This window comes from Maniola hyperantus, chromosome 25 (assembly GCF_902806685.2).
Source record: "Maniola hyperantus chromosome 25, iAphHyp1.2, whole genome shotgun sequence".
Lineage (NCBI taxonomy): Eukaryota > Metazoa > Arthropoda > Insecta > Lepidoptera > Nymphalidae > Maniola > Maniola hyperantus.
In genome coordinates, this window is record NC_048560.1 from 5,730,396 (window position 1) to 5,750,770 (window position 20,375).

The 20,375-nt window shown below is 38.4% G+C and overlaps 1 protein-coding gene across 30 annotated transcripts in view; it reads left to right on the forward strand.

Moving 5' to 3' along the window:
* LOC117993850 (serine/threonine-protein kinase MARK2-like) overlaps positions 1–20,375 on the forward strand; it is a 249,498-nt gene that overhangs the window by 185,795 nt on the left and 43,328 nt on the right. For all 30 annotated transcript variants that reach the window (XR_011238172.1, XM_069507114.1, XM_069507108.1 and 27 more), the window contains one exon: positions 19,814–19,913. Coding sequence is in view for 29 of the 30 variants with exons in the window: in XM_069507114.1 (XP_069363215.1) it covers positions 19,814–19,913 (100 nt within the window). In the remaining variant the exon portion in view is untranslated. The remainder of the gene's footprint in view (positions 1–19,813; positions 19,914–20,375) is intronic.

The window sequence follows — 20,375 nt, forward strand, 5'->3', positions numbered from 1 at the left end:
GCAGTGGACGTCCGAAATCTATCTGTAATCTGATAATATACAAAGCATTACAACGTTGTTATATTTTGACAAAAAATGTATGGTGTTTTAGCTTAGATCAGATTGATTGATTTAGATTATTAAAGATGGATTGGTTTAATATCGGCCGTTATTCTAGGTCTATCTGTCTGTGCCAATGTTAACCTGTATTTTTTCTTTGTTAACAGGTAAGCCGGGAACCGAAGATCGCATATATAATCAATACCTTTAAACATGAGTACACTAAGGTAAAATATTGAATTTAACTCAGTAGATGAGCTAGAGTAGAACTACCTCCTTCAAGGTAAGCTTGATTCACCACCAGCGCGCGGATTCGCTAACTCAAAGGTCAACATTCAGCTCATTTGACATTTATTTTTAATACACTGAAGGTGTTCTACTAACTTATTTTGATATCACTCATTGAAGCAGCAATGTAGTACCATCAATGCTCAAAAATGAGCTCGTTCAATGTTGAAGACTGAGTTAGCGAATCAACCCGCAGTACTGCGAATGATATATCCCAAACTTTGATAATTAATTACAAAATGAACCTACGTTCATCATAAAGCTTTCGTGAGAATATTCTCTCACCCACGATTGGGAATACTACCATTTGTCATTGCAACTTATACATTAACGTTACCTGAAAAAGTTAATTTTTACAGTGCAACGTTGAAGCACTTTCGCCTTATTTTTCGATTCTGCTGTAGGTAGTTCAGTCAATTCTTTACTGTCCTGTGCCTAAGTTTGCCATAGGCAAATAATATATTTCTCTTATATTTGTAAATAATACTAGATGATGCCCGCGACTTCGTTCGCGTGGATTTCGGTTTTTTAAAATCCCGTGGAAACTCTTTAATTTTCCGGGATAAAAAATAGCCTATGTCCTTCCCCAGGATGCTCTGTACCAAATTTCATATAAATCGGTTAAACTGTTGGGCCGTGAAAAGCTACCAGACAGACAGACACACTTTCGCATTTATAATATTAGTATGGATGGATAAACTAGATGATAACGTCAGACACGACAGACGACGAGATAACAAAGTGATCCTATAAGCGTTCCTTGTTTTCGTTTTGAGGTACGGAACCCTGATTGCTTTAAAATTCATAAAAGCGACTTTTTCATAATAAATCTCGTAGGGTCCGCACACTTCACGCCCGCGGGAGTAAGCATTACAAGCTTCATTGCCCCGGGCTTATTATAGCGCCCGCCGGCCCTGCCGGCCAGTGCTGCACCGCGCCCCGGGATACTGACACAGTATACCGTGTCATCCGCGTGTTATAAACTAAAACTCCTCAAAAACCTATTGTACAAACCATTAACCTTACATTTTGTTTTATATCTCTACCAGAAACTCATATTTTTATCTATCTCATATTATTATCTAAAAACGTGTTAAGTAATAATCTCTATATATAAAAATGAATCGCAAAACGTGCTGCTGATCGCAAATCTCGAGAACAGCTAAACCGATTTCGCTAATTCTTTTTTTAATAATATTTCTTGAAGTACGAGGATGGTTCTTACGGAGAGAAAATTTTAAAAAATTGCCTGAAGAAGCATCGACTGTTAGGCGGCACGAAATTCGCCGGGGCAGCTAGTTAATTATAACTTATTAATCATTTGCAAGGTTATATGTCAAATTAATTGTAGGTAAATAGAAATTAGTTGTATGTAGCACTGTCAAGTTTGACGTCGGAAAATGTGTTTCGCGCTACGGAACAAGGAATCTGCTTACTGCGCGCAAATAAACGGGCATGAAATTTGACACAAAAAGTTACAAAAAAAGTCGAAAAAGTCGAAAAAAACGGGCCGAGTTGAGAACCACCTGCTTTTTGGAAGTCGGTTAAAAAAAAGCGTGAGGAGTTTTTACGCGTTATACTAACAAATATCCGTGCGAGAGGCCCTATTTGTCATCTCATCCAATACTCATGTTGACAAGCGATCTAGCAACGTGACTGTTTACATTGAGGTCCACAAAGTGGCGTGCACAGGGTTTGAAGTGAGGAGTGAGGCCGCCACAGGTTGCGACAGTGTAAGGGTGGTAAATTGGGCGGAATGGAAATATACCCGGATACGGAATAATCTACCACCTTACAAAGATTAGAGGAAAAAAAAAATAATTTTACTTACTTGATCTATCTACCTAGTAAGAATAGAAGCTAGCCGTCGACTCCCTTGTAATGTATATGAGGTGTTATAAATGAAATTTGCTAGATGTTAGGCAAAATTGTTTTTAATGTAACTTTTACCGGGGTCGCTTAATACATAGTGATGGCTAATAATGCTTAGTTATTCTAGCTTAATGCCAAGACTTAATTTAGATACATTAGAATGCCTTAGGTAGATAGTACATAAAATCTATGTTTTAAATTTAAGATGCCATTGGCATGGAATAGACAATGACACAGTAAAATTCATAAAATTGTTTCAAAATAAAGCTCAGTAGTAAAGACAGGGTTCTTACTGTACACATACACTAAGAAGGTTCACTAAACTGTTCCAGGATACAAACATTTGCTTACTTGTAGGTGCGAAGACTGCAAGGTAGCTGGACGGCATCGGCCAAGATCCAAAACTCAATTTATTTGATTCTTCACAACCGAAATGTTTCATTACAAAGATTTTCACCAAGTCTTATCCATAGAAATTAAGTTGCCAACGTGAATGTGCAAAAGAAATAAATACGGAAAACGAAAGCGAAATACGAAAACCGAAAACTAAAAACGGAAACGCAAACGGAAACGCAAACGGAAACGCAAACGGAAACCCTGTAACAAAGAAAAACAAGATTATAATTTGTGCTGTGTGAAAATTTCGACACGTGGAATTTTCCCGATCAAACACAACTCACCTATTGAACTCCTGGCCACCAATGGTTTTCAGGAGTCCACCCACAACCCATTATCCTCATTTATTTGGGAAGGTAAAATAACTGGAACTGAAAGGGAAATCATGAAATTAGGATTTTCTCTAACCAAACCGCCATTTTGTCGAATCCACATTACTTGATTTTTCACTCACCATAATTGATGAAACATTGAAATACGTTAGGATGACTAAATTTATAACAATTGTATTTTCCCAGGCGAAGCCATGGGCGAAAAAGAGTGAGATTTTCCTGGAACGAAAAAATTCGTCTTCACATGTTGACTCCAGAAAAATTCTAAATCTCACCAATCGGTGTTGCCAGACGCAACCCGAGTGTGGCCGCTCTCATTTAGTTTGATCATGAAGCCAATTCATTTTTGAATATTTGCGGAACCTAAGGATATATTATAAGAACCGTTTTGTTAATGACTTAACAATAAACAAATGATATTATGGTTTTATTTAATTATTTTGTTTTATTTTTACGACAATTGACAACGAAGCAAACGCCATCTATTGTGGCTCGAATGAACTCTGAACATCGACCCACGCGTAGTTCTGCACCTTGATGCTAGGTGGCACCAACATACTTTGAACAAAATTGATTTTTATTAAAAACGAAACGCTAGTTAGTAGTTCAAAATTTACAACGTCACAATACTTCCCCTCCTACGAAAAGGTTCAACAGGTTGAACCACGCTGCCCTCAGCGTCATCCAACAACTACTAACAATTTGCCTGAAACAAACAAGAAAAAACAGAAGTTACGCGTGAACGCACATCTACTACTAACAAGGAAAATTGTCTAACAAAATAAATATACTGAAAACAGTGTAAGGTTTTATACATTATACTTAACTACACAACCCTAACTTCTAAAAAGAATATATACAAAAAAAACTTCATGGTGTCTAAGACACTTGAGTGGAAACATCTTGGCATCATTCTTCAGCTGACTGATAGAATGCGTCTAGGCCTACGGTGGTTCACTCTTTTAAACTACCATCGTAATATTTGTTACTCAACAAATACGGAAAATCTGGTTGTGAACGGGTCCATCTGATATGGCAACCGTTCTCTATCCCATTCGGAAAAATAAAACCGAATCAAAATCGGAATATGAGAAAAAAACGAAATAACTCTCCTAGAAAATAGATCTCGGAACAGAATCGGAAAAAATAACAGAAATGATCCATTATCTAGAAGGAAAACGAAAACAAAACACAAAACCCCCCCTTTTCGTTATCCCCAAAGTACGATATTTGCATTTTTACTTTCTCAACCGGTTGGTCTACCACAAGCATTCCAATCATCACATATTCATCCCTACATACATCCACTACATTCCTCCTCAACTGAACCATGGTAATGTAACTGTTAACTCAGAACATCACTACACTCATACAAATTCCTAATTGAATATTGATAACTTAAATATTCAAACAGTTTAGACCAAACTAAGTAATGGCAAATATCTACTTCTTAATATCCTTAATATGCCAAGTGCCTATTGGGTGGTTGTCAGCTACTCTAACTAGTTCGTAAACCAAAGGTGACAAAACCTTGACAACCCTGCACTTTTCATACTTAGGTGCCAGCTTAGCTGCGAAAAAATTTGTAGCGTCGCTTTGTGGATAGGTCTTTTTCCACACTATATCCCCAACAGAATAGCTTGCAGACCTACGCCTTAAGTTGTAATGCGTTGCATACTCTGCATGAGCCTGAAACAAATTTCTCCTAACCTGACCAAATATGTCCTCCAAAGTTCCAAACTTTCCTGCGTATTCCTCCCTTGGAATTCCGGCCTCGTACTCCTTATCCGTGTCCTTATAGAAGGAACCATTTAAAACCGGTTCTCTAGCGTGGACAAGGAAGAACGGGGAGAATCCAGTGGATTCATTAACCGCACTGTTTATGGCGAACTGGACCTTGTACAGGTTTTCGTCCCAGGACCTGTGGTTATCTTTCACAAAAGCGGCTACAGCAGTCATAACAACCTTATTGTACCTCTCAACAAGGTTAACTTGCGGAGTGTACAGTGGTGTGTAGTGTAATTTCGGAATATTATAACGCTTAATGAGATTACGGAATTCAGATCCTGTAAATTGGGACCCATTGTCCACAATCACAGTCTCTGGTACACTATGGTTCAAAAATACAAAATTCTCTAGCGCTTTAACAACAGCGGCACCTGTGGCACGCCGTAACGGAAACAACATTGTATATTTCGAAAAACAACACGTCACCACAAAAAGAAATGTAAATCCTGATTTAGACCTAGGCAAAGGTCCGACTAAATCAGCCGAAATGACCTGAAAAGGTCTCTCGCAGACTTTAGGCTTCCCTAGCAGACCTGGAGTGGCTGATGTCGTGTGTTTATACGCAGAGCAAGTATCACAATTCTTAACGTACTCAACCACGTCCTTATACATACCACGCCAAAAATATCTGAGGGATAATCTGCGATGAGTTTTGAACACACCAAAATGACCTGCAGTTGCATCTGCATGGTTTTGTTGCATAATTCTAAGGATGTCGTTCTTGTGGACTACCTCTTTCCAGTCGAACTCACTGAGAAGCTGGTATTTACATTTACTGTAACGATATAGTTTATCGTTCAAAATACAAAAATTCGGAAAATTTGCTGGATTGATTTTACAGCCATTAAATGTTTTGTCATACCAGTCATCTACCAAAACTTGTTGACTAGAGTTATCATTACGATCACCAACTACATCTACGTGTATGAGTCTCGACAAGGTATCCGGAACTACATTATCACAACCCTTCCTATGTTCGATAACAAAATTATACTGTGATAATCTACAACCCCATCTGGCGAGTCGTCCTGAGGGATTTTCTAAATTTAAGAACCACTTTAGGGATGCATGGTCTGTGATAATTGTGACTGGCTTGGAACCAAAATAAGCCTGAAATTTCTCCACTGCAAAAATCACAGCTAGAGCCTCGCGTTCCGTCGCGCTGTAATTCCTTTCGTTTTTATTTAGGCTCCTACTGACATACGCAATGGGATGATCGCAACCATCGGTTTCTTGCGTTAGCATACCGCCAACACCATATGCAGAAGCATCACAATGTATTTTGAATGGTTTTTCAAAATTCGGTACCGCAAGAACAGGTGCGGTTACCAACGCATTCTTCAATGTATTAAATGCTACCTCTGCCTGTTCGCTCCACTCAAATTTAGGTGCGTTCTTTCCTTTACTCGTTAGTCTATTGAGTGGTGCAGCGATGGTTGAAAAATTTCTAATAAAGCGCCTGTACCAAGAACAAGTGCCTAGGAAAATCTTTACCTCCTGTGCAGTTTTTGGGGTCGGAAAGTTCAAAACTGCGGCAACTTTTCCAGGATCTGTGCGTAAACCAAATTCATCCACTATATACCCTAAATATTTCAAAGAGTTTCTAAAAAAATTACATTTATCAAAATTTATGGATAGTTGAGCCATTTTTAGTTTATCCAGAACTCTGTTTAATAAAATTAAATGGGTTTCAAAATCAGCAGAACAAATAACAATATCATCTATATAACAAAATACTATTCCATTTTCAATATCACTACAAAAATTTTGATTAAATAACTGGTCCATTAACCTCTGCTGTCGTGCTGGTGCACCGCATAGGCCAAACGGCATGACTTTAAATTTGAATAACCCTCTACCAGGAACTGTAAAACTGGTTTTTTCCTGAGAGTCGTTAGCTAACGGAATTTGCCAGAAACTTGAACTTAAATCAATCGATGATAAAAACCTTGCCTCTTTCAAGCTATCTAGAATTTGTGGAATGTACGGTATTGAGTATGAATCCCCCTTTGTCACTGAATTTAATTTCCTGCAATCTAGGCAAAATCTCCAGTCTCCATTTGCCTTTTTCACTAAAATTGCTGGGTTATTCCAAGGGCTTTCACTCGGAGTAACTACGTCCATTTCCAGCATCCTATCTAACTCTTTACTTAAAGCTTCCTTCTTTTCGGGAGAAAGTGGATATTGTTTTATTTTTATTGGCAAGGCATCACCGGTGTCAATAACATGTTCAATTAATTTTGTTCTACCCAATCCAATTTTCTCTGAAGAAATATCTAAAAATTTATTTACTACAGACTGGGCTAATTCTTTCTGTTGAGATGATAAGTTTTCAAAAGAAGTGATGGTATGAATTTGTTTATTATCAATCGCACAAATATTGTAAAATTGAGAAGGTGCCTTAATTAATTCTAAATTATCAAAAATGCCAGGGGCTAACTGAAATGTTTTCCAAAAGTCACAGCCAAAAATAACATCCGCTATTATAGAGGGTACTACAAAAAATTTTATTATGTGAGTTACGGAATTATAAGTAATCGGAATAAACATATAACCCATGCAATCAAGTTTGTCTCCATTTGCCACTGAAAATGTGGTATCAATACTGCTATGCAATTTATAACCGAATCTCAAAAAAACCTTGTGCGCCTGGTTACCCAAAATTGACGCGCAAGCACCGGAATCTAGTAAACCTGTAATCTCAAAACCGTCAACAAAAACCTTTAAATGTGGCCTAAAGTCTCGTTTATCCACTGAATACAGAACTGTGTCAGGTAAAAGGGATGTTTTGTTGTTAATGACCAAGTTCTTTACTTGTGTCTCTGCACAGTTCTTACTAATTAGTTTTTTGAATTTTTGTCCGGAGCGGGTTTACTAATCGCCTTTTTACTACAACTTGGACATGTCTTTACTGTAAAGTTCTGACGTCCACACGAAAAACATCTAATAAATTTCGGAACTGTCCTGCAAAATTTAAAGGAATGGTTACCCTTGCCGCACTTGTAACATAGTTGTTTATTTGTTTTCGTAAAATTAATGCCTTTACTTGTATCAACCTTAGGTGCAGGTGTGACTGAAAGTGTGTTTATCTGTTTTGTCACTTGTTTGTAAGCAAACTCTGAACTTAAAGTTGCCTTACTGTTAGTAGGCTCAGAAAATAAGGCGGAACGCTGCCTCGCAGCCTCTAGTTTGCGACACTTTTCCTTCAACATTGCGACAGACTTAATGTCAACAAGAGCTAATTGTTCTGAGTAAAAAGGGCGAATATTATGTAATAAAATTTGTAACTTTTGTTCTTCGGAAAGTGGTGTTGACAACCTTGAAAACATGCCAAACATTACAGCGAAATAGATAGACACAGGTTCTTCAGAGCCTTGTGTTCTTGCTCGAATTTCACCTAGCAACCTGTAGTCATAATCTACTGCATCAAATTCCTCTAAAAATAAAGTTCTCAATTCTGACCAAGACGAAACTTGACATTTGTTGCCTCTGTACCATAACAATGCTCGGCCTGTAAAAAGATGAAATGCAGAAACAAATAATTTTCCATCTGAAACGCCATAAGATCTTTTATATTCCTCAACGCGTTCGATGAAACTGCGCGGATCACCCTGTCCGTTGAAATGTAACTTCCACTTGGCAACATTTTTATCACCAGTGCAGTCAACGGCGGTACTCTCGGAATCCAGTGATTCGTCGTGAGACGACTCATTGTCAGCATCTAATCTGGAAATCAAACTCTGCAACTTTGTATGTAATTCACTCTTCCTACTTATTAAGCTGAGTTCGGAACACTGTATTCTCAAAATTCTAAAGTACAAATGTGAAGCTAAAGCTTTAGACCTACAGAGGGCATGTCTATCTTTAGTGTCAGAACACTTTTTTAATAAATCTTCTAAGTCTTGAAGTTTTTTAGTAATAACCCCTAACTCACTTTCAGAAGAGAAATCTGTCTCTAAAATTGATTCAGAAGGAATTTCCTGAATTAATTGTTTTAACTGTTTCTTTAAACCTAGCACTGTAGGTGCTGGAGTTTCGGAACGAATGGATACCTCATAACACAATTCGTCCTTCAAAAGTGAATGAAACTGGGCAAAAGTCTGTTCCATTGTGTTAAGTCAAAACACATTTAACAAAATATCGAGCTTGTGTAACTGTCTATGTTTAGCCTTATACAAATTGGTTAAACACAAACACAAAAGAAGTTATTTAAACTATTAAATATACACAAGCAAAATACACAACAAAAACAATATTCTTAAGTCTATCCTAACTATTTTATCAATTATGTTCCTATTCCAAAATATTGTTAATAATACAAGCACATATTATTACTATAGTAAACAAAATATAACAAAATAAACTTCCCAAAATTGAATAAATGATTGTAAGGTGCAGTATCACCTTTATGAGTACACAGTGTGTTACAACCTTTACAATTACAAAAGTAAACAGGCAGCAAAGTTGCAATGAACTCTGACTAGCATATTATCTTTCAAAAAAAAAAAACAAAGAGATTGTGCAATGGTTTGATGACTGTTACTTTACACTTTTAACACATAACCTAAAATACAACAAAATCTGTTTCTAAATGTCACTTTAAACTACCAGCATTCAATTAAACTTAACATGTTTTGTGTGTGAAGTAGCTTTTATCATAACCTTAACACAGCTCTAAACAAAATTTCAACAAAATAATGAAGTATCAAGTCACTGAAAAAAAATTGTTCATAACTTCATACTTGAACTTAATGTAATCTCTGAATATAGTTTATATATTTAGTTTCACAAGTTGTAACTCTTAGTATTTATAAATGTATGTGTGTAACTAGTTAACAGGACATAGCGTTTCAAAACTTTAATTATACTAGGTTACCGGAATTTTCAAACATAAGATGTACTTACTATTGAAAGCAATACCCAACAACAACTCAGTTAAGCAATGTTTATTACTAAACTGAAGGCAAACATTCACTTATACACCTCCAAGGTAAGTCGATAACATAATTAAACGGCATAAGCACCATTTATAAAGTGTTGATTAAGTAAGAAAAAAAATGTTGGACTATACTCAGAAAATTACTTAAACTATCAAACAAAATTTCTAACTAATAGTTATTATTTAGTTAGTTAACCATAAAAAACAGCTTAGTGCTCTTTGCAATGTGTCACTACTTAGAAAATTGTACAATCAGCGGAGTACATTTCATAAAGTTCACAAAATTTCCCAAAATATACTGAAACAACTATATAAAAAAAACGTTCGGGCGCCATTTGTAAGGGTGGTAAATTGGGCGGAATGGAAATATACCCGGATACGGAATAATCTACCACCTTACAAAGATTAGAGGAAAAAAAAAATAATTTTACTTACTTGATCTATCTACCTAGTAAGAATAGAAGCTAGCCGTCGACTCCCTTGTAATGTATATGAGGTGTTATAAATGAAATTTGCTAGATGTTAGGCAAAATTGTTTTTAATGTAACTTTTACCGGGGTCGCTTAATACATAGTGATGGCTAATAATGCTTAGTTATTCTAGCTTAATGCCAAGACTTAATTTAGATACATTAGAATGCCTTAGGTAGATAGTACATAAAATCTATGTTTTAAATTTAAGATGCCATTGGCATGGAATAGACAATGACACAGTAAAATTCATAAAATTGTTTCAAAATAAAGCTCAGTAGTAAAGACAGGGTTCTTACTGTACACATACACTAAGAAGGTTCACTAAACTGTTCCAGGATACAAACATTTGCTTACTTGTAGGTGCGAAGACTGCAAGGTAGCTGGACGGCATCGGCCAAGATCCAAAACTCAATTTATTTGATTCTTCACAACCGAAATGTTTCATTACAAAGATTTTCACCAAGTCTTATCCATAGAAATTAAGTTGCCAACGTGAATGTGCAAAAGAAATAAATACGGAAAACGAAAGCGAAATACGAAAACCGAAAACTAAAAACGGAAACGCAAACGGAAACGCAAACGGAAACGCAAACGGAAACCCTGTAACAAAGAAAAACAAGATTATAATTTGTGCTGTGTGAAAATTTCGACACGTGGAATTTTCCCGATCAAACACAACTCACCTATTGAACTCCTGGCCACCAATGGTTTTCAGGAGTCCACCCACAACCCATTATCCTCATTTATTTGGGAAGGTAAAATAACTGGAACTGAAAGGGAAATCATGAAATTAGGATTTTCTCTAACCAAACCGCCATTTTGTCGAATCCACATTACTTGATTTTTCACTCACCATAATTGATGAAACATTGAAATACGTTAGGATGACTAAATTTATAACAATTGTATTTTCCCAGGCGAAGCCATGGGCGAAAAAGAGTGAGATTTTCCTGGAACGAAAAAATTCGTCTTCACATGTTGACTCCAGAAAAATTCTAAATCTCACCAATCGGTGTTGCCAGACGCAACCCGAGTGTGGCCGCTCTCATTTAGTTTGATCATGAAGCCAATTCATTTTTGAATATTTGCGGAACCTAAGGATATATTATAAGAACCGTTTTGTTAATGACTTAACAATAAACAAATGATATTATGGTTTTATTTAATTATTTTGTTTTATTTTTACGACAATTGACAACGAAGCAAACGCCATCTATTGTGGCTCGAATGAACTCTGAACATCGACCCACGCGTAGTTCTGCACCTTGATGCTAGGTGGCACCAACATACTTTGAACAAAATTGATTTTTATTAAAAACGAAACGCTAGTTAGTAGTTCAAAATTTACAACGTCACAACAGCAATCGGGGTATGAGGCGAGGAGACGCACACTTGCACGTCACTGGGTAAGCGTGGCGGGTGTGGCGGCGTTCCCTCCCCGATTGCCATTTCAATCTGTCGCGTACGATACCTACATATTTTCAGGCAGGTCATAAAGAAAACTGAGCATTGAGCTATTCCAATTAGGATAAGCAGTGCTTTTATGCCAGTATGGCGTGCACGGCACTGATCCACAGCTATATCGAAGACATAATCGTGGCAGAGCCCACTAGAACGATAAACTGTCCTTTATGCCGTATTGATACTGTCCAATCTTAAGTGACAAGAATTTTTCACAATCCTTGATGGCCATGGGTGGGTATTGATCTACCAACCAGCTTGTTAGGCTTTGAATTATTAAGCTAGTACTATCGACCAGTAGGTATATATCAATAATTGTAGGTTCTTGATAGTAATTTAACAATAAAGGTTACCGACGTAACCGTTGACAGAGTGAACTAATAGTCGACGCATTTTAAACTGAGCCGTGGAGTTATCTGTCTGTTTCGCTCACACCTACGACCTGTGAATATGAGCGAAACAGATAGATAACTCGACGACTCAGTTTAAGATGCGTCGACTATAGAGTGAGGGAACTCTCGTTTTGATCCTGAATCTACGATATGTCAACTATGGTGACGTGAAATCAAAGAAAAATAGGGCTACCTGGGGCTACGTCAAATGTACTAACATTTAACGCATGCCCTAACTATCGTGAACTGTGCCGTTGAGCAATGGTTTTGGAGAAAATCCATGGATGTAAGAAATTTGGATACACATTTCACACGGTGGATGGTTGATTTTAGAAACTAAGCATATATACCGTCTCTTGTATATTACATTATGCTCCCTATGCAGTCTGTTACAAACAATGCCTCCTAACAAAGGCTCTCGAATGATCAAACGCTCGAACGCTTATCATGCATCAGCACTGTCTTTGTTCTCCCTGCTTCGTATCTTTGAGGGCTTGCATGTATTTTCTTCCCACTAAGAAATTACGAAGTTTAAAACAATAGTCATGTTTTACATGATTAGAAAATTCTATGCGTCTTTTTCGAGTCTCTGGCTCCTCATTTTTACGCGTCCAGCTTGTGAAATAATTGTTTTACACTGAAGCTTTCGAAGAGGCTTCAATAAAATAATGGTTTCAGGGTTTGAATGGGGCTGCCCCGTTGCTTTTGCATATCAGGCATATATTCCAACGCCAGAATAAAAATTTGATCATGTGGTATGCAAGCTCTGTGCTAGCACTAGCACCAACAAAATCTTAGGCGTGATAGCTAGCCGCTGGATCAGGCGGAGACCTATGTCCAGCGTGGACACCTATCGGTTGATAATGATGATGATGAAAGCCAGCAGGCTCGACTTCTGCTATGTGAACTGCTGGTTTTTGCCTAGCCCAAAGTTCAAAGTATAAAATCTCATGTCCCCTACTCACATATTAGGTATAGCAAGCATGTTCGCCCATGCAATAGCCCAAAAAAAGCTGACTGAGTTAAAACAGCCAAGTGAGCCTTGTAAACAGGCCGAGAACTGTATTGGCCCAATAATTTAGGCTAGTGCTCAAGGTATGGTGCAGAATCCAAGAGAAGCGAAACGAGTGTCGAGTCTTTCTAAAAATTTCCGGACTCGGTATTTAGATGATGCCTGCGACTTCGTTCGCGTGGATTTAGATTTTTAAAAATCCTCTTTGATTTTCCGGGATCAAAAGTAGCCTATGTCCTTCCTCGAGATGCAAGCTGTCTCTGTACCAAATTTCATCAAAATCGGTTAAATGGATGGGACAGCAGACAGACAGACAGACAGACAGACAGACAGGCGAACAGACAGACACACTTTTGCATTTATAATATTAGTATGGAAAGTATGGATTTAATTCGCGCGTTCATTAGACATCGCGCCATGAAAGGACTGAGGGTTGAGACGTGAGCACAAAGGAGTTTTAAAGTGTGTCTAAACGTCACTCAGTTTAGCCGACAGGCCGCTTGCTTCAGCCACTGTTCCAATTTAATATACTCGCAACCCGATTTGTAGGCAAGAAATAGGACAGTTTGTGAAAATTGTTGTAAGGAGCCCTTTAGAAGGTTCAGCTTCAGTAGATTCTTGGTTATTCCGTTACTTATGGTAATAGTATTCATGAGTGACTGAAGGCACAGTTTACGACTGTTTGGGAACTTGTATTAAAACTTCGAGGCTTCCACGTCACTAGCAGGCATTAAATATCACCTACATTTGAGTCTAGGTAGCCTAATATACGCCTATTTTTCTCTGATTTCACGTCACCCATATTTGACATCGTCGATTTAGGATCAAAGCGAGAGTTACCTCACTCTACATAGTTCATATAATCCATGTTTAAAATGGTAAGCTTCTTAAAAAACTGGCCAAGTCAAACTCGTGCACCGATGGTTCCGTACTACAGTTGTATTTTTTCGACATTTTGCACGATTAATCAAAAACTATTATGTATAAAAATCTGTTTTAGAATGTACAGGTAAAGCCCTTTCATATTATAATTTCACTTGGCATAGTTAGCGTACTTTGAAAATGATAAATAATAATTATTTGTTCATGAAACACATATTTTTTTGTGATGTAACCACAAATTCACGGTTTTCGGATTTATACTTTCACAGCTTTTTTTACCTACCTACCAATGATTCTAGCGTAATATCGATTCTAGTGCTCAACAAATTAATCGATTTCAATGGTACGATATTTCCGCTACTGTAAAAAAAGTCGATGTGTAGATAACATTTCATGGGCGTGACGTGATGGAGTTATATGACGTTGGAGGGGGCCGGGTTATTTATAAAGCCATATCGATTCTCGATTCTAGTGGCAAAGTGGCAAGAAAATTAAAATTTACTTACGTGTTTTTGTTTGGACTTTCGCTATGTATGACTTATGACTGCCTGTTTTCTTTCTTTTCCTTGTATGCATGTACAGTTTAACTACAAGTTGCCATCAAGTTGTTTTGGAAAATCTATGAATATTGAAAGACTGTTTAGTTCCATTACAAACCAGTTGCAGTTAAAAGAAAATTACAGTAAGCGGTAGAAAACAATGTGCATCGGCCTTTAGAATGACATTTTGGCTTTGTAGAGCGTTGTCTCTGTCACTCATACCTACATGAATGACGTTTTGTCGGTCTCAAAGACAGCGACAATGCTCTACCAATGCACTATCTATATCCTTCTAAAGGTCGATGTACATTACTTTCTGCCGCGTACTGTAGTTACTCTTAAAGCTTAATTTGACCTCTAAAATATATGCAACTGACTTTTCATCAGCATCATCATCACAACCCATCGCCGCCGCCACTATTGAGCACGGGTCTTCTCTCAGAATGAAAGTCCACTACGCAGGCCAGGGGCGCATTGGGAGACTTGACACACCTTTTACAATAATATGGAGACAGGCGTCACTCAGGCACACAGATTTCCTCAAGATGTTTCCTTCGCCGTTAACGCAAGTGATATTTAAATGCATAAAACTGAACCTTAGTAGTCATTAATTTGTATTAGACTAGCTTATTTCCGCAACTTCGTCCGCGTGGACTACACAAACTTCAGACCCCTAGTTTACCTCCTCGGGGATTGTATTTTCAAAAATCCTTTCTTAGCGGATGTCTACGTTATAATAGCTATCTGCATGCCAAATTTCAGCCCGATTCGTCTAGTAGTTTGAGCTGTGCGTTGATAGATCAATCCGTCAGTCAACTTTTCCTTTTATATATTTAGATAATGAGCAACACGTCACGTTTATTTCTTATCTCATACACACGTCGAGAATTTCATTCTTAGGGCCGGTTGTTTCAAACCATTGGTCTTAGTAAGATACGTTCGTTAAAATTTAACAGACGTAGACAAATTTTAACATCTGTTAATTTAAGAGCGTTGCTTCGTTGTACAAAAAACTGTTCGTCATTGTTATTCTGGTTACGAAACTAACCCTAAAAATTAACTTACTTTTCCGTATCCTTTTTTATTTCATTTTATATTCAATTATATAGTTATTGATAATGCTACTTCGCATTTTAAACACTTTTTCTTTTTTAAAAATTCTCTTTCATCCTCAAAAAAACTACGATTAAAAGCATTGAATTAAATTGATTCCATTATAATTTGTAAATAAAATATTCCGTTTGTAAGAAGTATGAAGTTACGAACTGATTTGACGATCACCAATGGCGCCAGCACTGGTTAACGTAAACGTAACTTTTTAACGAACGTTAGCGCTAATAGATGCTGAATCAACGCTTTTTCTTTTCTTACGTTCGTTAGCGCCATATTTAAAGGTTACGTGTCCGTCAAAATTTGTTGAAACAACCGGCCCTTAATCTCGTGTCATGAGCACAAGCGTTAGTATGATCGGGTTTCGTGTCATCAGTACGGGCGCTCGGATGATTGGTGTCAAAGTTTATCAAGTTAACATCTGGGTTGAACGTTGGATCTGTGTTTTGTGATAGTGTTATTTATTAATGACATCAGTTAATTCGTGTAGTTATCAACTTTAAGTATTTACATACTAATATGTCGTTTATGTAATTTTTCGTGGTTTTAATGATTGAACTGTTTGTGAAGTTTTCTTATGTGAATGTTATTTAACGGTATAATAATAAACGGTTTGTTAGCAAGTCGTACCATTTGAAACTCGTCCGATTCGCAGCTCATGCCATTCAAAACTCGTTCCGTTCGCTTGTCGTCTTATCTCGTCCCATTCGCATCTCGTCCCATTCGCATCTCGTCCCATTCGCATCTCGTCCCATTCGCAACTCGTTCCGATCGCATCGCGTCCCATTCGCAACTCGTTCCGATCGCATCGCGTCCCATTCGCAACTCGTTCCGATCGCATCGCGTCCCATTCGCAACTCGTTCCGATCGCATCGCGTCCCATTCGCAACTCGTTCCGATCGCATCGCGTCCCATTCGCAACTCGTTCCGATCGCATCGCGTCCCATTCGCAACTCGTTCCGATCGCATCGCGTCCCATTCGCAACTCGTTCCGATCGCATCGCGTCCCATTCGCAACTCGTTCCGATCGCATCGCGTCCCATTCGCAACTCGTTCCGATCGCATCGCGTCCCATTCGCAACTCGTTCCGATCGCATCGCGTCCCATTCGCAACTCGTTCCGATCGCATCTCGTCCCATTCGCAACTCTTTCCATTCACTATTACAATGTTTTTGGATCTGCAATACAATACGTATTTGTACCTACAGTACAACATAATACTTATCATAAATGTAAATACTTCTTATCGATATAGTTCCAATTAAATAATTAAACTAATTATATTACTCTTTTATCAAAGAAACATTAATTTGACCAACACGCAAATCTCAGTTAATTATAACAAAGTAAGTAAAGTAGTTACTAATTAAATTCTTGTGCTTATAAAGGAGTAGCTTTCTTGGTAGTTAATTAGACAGTCACTTAAAACAAGGGAGTAAGTAATTGCATTGCAATTAAAATTTTATCTTTCGAGGCACCTAAACAGATATACCTAGACTTATAAAAAAGACAGATTGCTATATTATACAGGACTAGCTTTTGTCCGCGACTACATCCGCAAAACATCCATACTAATATTATAAATGCGACAGTGTGTCTGTCTGTCTGTCTGTCTGCTAGCTTTTCACGGCCCAACCGTTCAACCGATTTTGATGAAATTTGATACAGAGTTAACTTATATCCCGGGGAAGGACTTGAGCTACTTTTTATCCCGGAAAATTAAAGAGTTCCCACGGGATTTCAAAAAACGTAAATCCACGCGGACGAAGTCGCGGGCATCATCTAGTATTCTATAATTTATAGCCTATTATATTACTCGGCCATAAAGTAGTTACGTATCAGTGAAAAAAATTTTGAAATCGGATGAGTAGTTTTTTTTAACTATACCTCCAGGCTTGCATTTGACTACAAGCACAACAAATGATGCAGATTGCAGCCCAAGGTGGAATGCGCCTGCCTAGTTACCTACCTAGCTAGACATATGTAGATTAGTACGCGACAGGTAGAGATGTCAAAGGGGGTATGAGACGGGGGGACACCCCCAATCGCCATCTCGACCTGTCGCAAACTATATATTATTCCTAATAATATACCTAAGCTTCATACTCTAACATTTTCCGATTTAAAAATAATAATAAATTGAACTGCTTAAATAATGATTGGTTAAATCTTCTTCTTCTTCTATAAATATATAAAAGGAAAAGGTGACTGACTCAAACTACTGGACGGATCGGGCTGAAATTTGGCATGCAGATAGCTATTATGACGTAGGCATCCGCTAAGAAAGGATTTTTGAAAATTCAACCCCTAAGGGGGTGAATAGGGGTTTGAAATTTGTGTAGTTCACGCGGACGAAGTCGCGAGCATTAGCTAGTTTATGATATTATTGTTGCAACAATGCATTGTAATTAGTAGGCAATATTGAGCGAGCATCAACCAATTAAAGGTGATTGCGATCGTCACATTGCAGCTGTCATATTACCGTAATCGAGCCCCTAGTTCGGGAACCGGTGACAGTTTTGTTTAATCATAACCACCATTGGCCTAAGTGAAATAAACATTTATAATCGAAGAATCAGCCTAGCTTTCAGCTAGTCGGTAGTCAGTGTTAAGTGTACTAGTGGACTGTCAAAATAAACCCTCAAACAATGCGACATCGAGTCCTACCCCTGTTTGCGCCGGTGTTTCTTTCCAAGCTATGGAGAAGGCGGAGAACTAAAGCCATTGAGAGGCTGCATTCGGTATGATACTAATATTTTAACCCTGATGTTTTCTTCATTCCTTTACAAGTTAAACCTTGACTGCGATCTCACTTGGTGGGAAGTGATGATGCAGTCTATGGTGGTAGTGGGCTAACTTGCAACCCCGTGTTGATTTCTACACGGCGTCGTACGCTTAATCGCTTGGCGGTACAGCTTTGCCGGTAAGGTGGTAGCCAGCCACGGCCGTAGCCTCCCACCAGACCAGACCAGAAACAGTTTAGAAATAATAAACTCCCAAATTGCTCCCGAGAATCGAACCCGGAACCCGTTTATTGGATGGATCACAGCGCTTACAAAGTCACCACTGCGCCAGGGAGGTCATCAAAATGTATATTCGTGGTTTAAAGAAAATGATGCTTATTCAGTTTTAAATAAAATAAATAATGCCTCTCCTTTTTTTATCAGAGATTAGAGATAAAACAAGGTTTGGTGACCGGCCTTCCTACCTATCTGTGAATCTTTAATCTCGTTAGAAGTTGTCCACGCTGTTTTGTTCCCACGAGTCTTGGTTTTGTGTATTTTTATTAAATTCGAGGTTGTTATAATCTAATACACGTTTTTGCTTTGACTTATGCCCCAAGCTAGCAAGCATAATAGGTTACTGTAAGTTTCTGAACAACATTTTTGCTCTATTATCCATACTAATGAAGCCGTGATTGCCTAGTGATTAGCACGTCCGCCTCCTATATACGGGAGGTCGGGGGTTCGATCCCGGGCACGCACCACTGATTTTTCGGAGTTATGAGCGTTTTAATTAATTAAATATCACTTTTTTTTTTCTTTTTTTTTATAACAAGCGTAGGTACACCAAATATTTACATTATTTTTTTCTCGCCAAACTGGTGAGCCAGTTTGTTGGCGAGCTGGCGCTCCTTAAAATAAACTAAAATAAAAAACAAATAATAATAATAAATTAAACAGTAAGGGGGTCCCTAAGGAAGTGTTCCTTTAACTTTTTCTTAAGCACCCCCCTCACTGACCTTATTCTCTTCCCTTAACCACTCTATGCCGTTGTAAATTTTAGGTACCAAATATTCACTTGCTTTAACGGTGAAGGAAAACATCGTGAGGAAACCTGCATGCCTGAGAGTTCTCCATAATGTTCTCGAAGGTGTGTGAAGTCTACCAATCCGCACATGGCCAGCGTGGTAGTGTATGGCCAAAACTCTTCTCACTCTGAGAGGAGGTGCTCTGTAGTGAGCCGGTGATGGGTGTTGATCATGAAGATCCATACTAATATTATAAATGCGTATTTCAGTCTGTCTGTCTGATATGCTTAAACGATCACCAATTTTGATGAAATTCAACACAGAAGTTAACTTACATCCCGAGGACGAATATAGGCTATTTTTATCCCGGAAAATCAAAGAATCCCCGCGGGATAAGAAGCCTAAGTCCTTCGTGCTCCACCGCTGGCACACCCCGACCTGAACGTGTTCACATGGCTAAAATTCTTTAAAAAAAATGATGATGTGTCCACTTTAGCTGTAGTTTTCCAATGTTTAATGTATTGTCGTCGTGTTTGCAGAGCGCGTCGGAGAACTCGGCGGGCGCGGGCGGCGGCGCCTCGTCCGGCGGCAGCGCCCGGGTCTCCTCACGGTCCAGGGCCTCCGAGGAGCCGCATATTGGTAAATTTTCATTTTTAAAAATAAAAATAGTGATGAAACGAAAATGCCGAAAGTTGGACCTCCAAGGTTAGTCCCCCATCATCAGTTACCAACTTGGGTAAAGGTTGCTTAACAATCGCAATCTATTGATATCATTATCAACCTATAGACGTCTACTACTAGACACAGGTCTCTTGTAGGGACTTCCACACGCCACGGTATTGCGCCGCCGCCATCTAGCGTCTCCCTGCCACTCGTTTGATGTCGCCTGTCCACCAAGTCTTCCAAAGGTCTTACAATACTGCGCAATCCGAGGCCGCCATTCTAGTATAAGATAATAATCATCATCGTCATGATCGCAGTCTCACTACAGCGCACGGGTCTGCTCTCAAAGTTAGAAGGATTTGAGTCCACCACGCCGCCCTGGCCAAGTGCGGATTGGCAGACTTCAAACACCTTTGCGAATTTTATGGAGAATTCTCA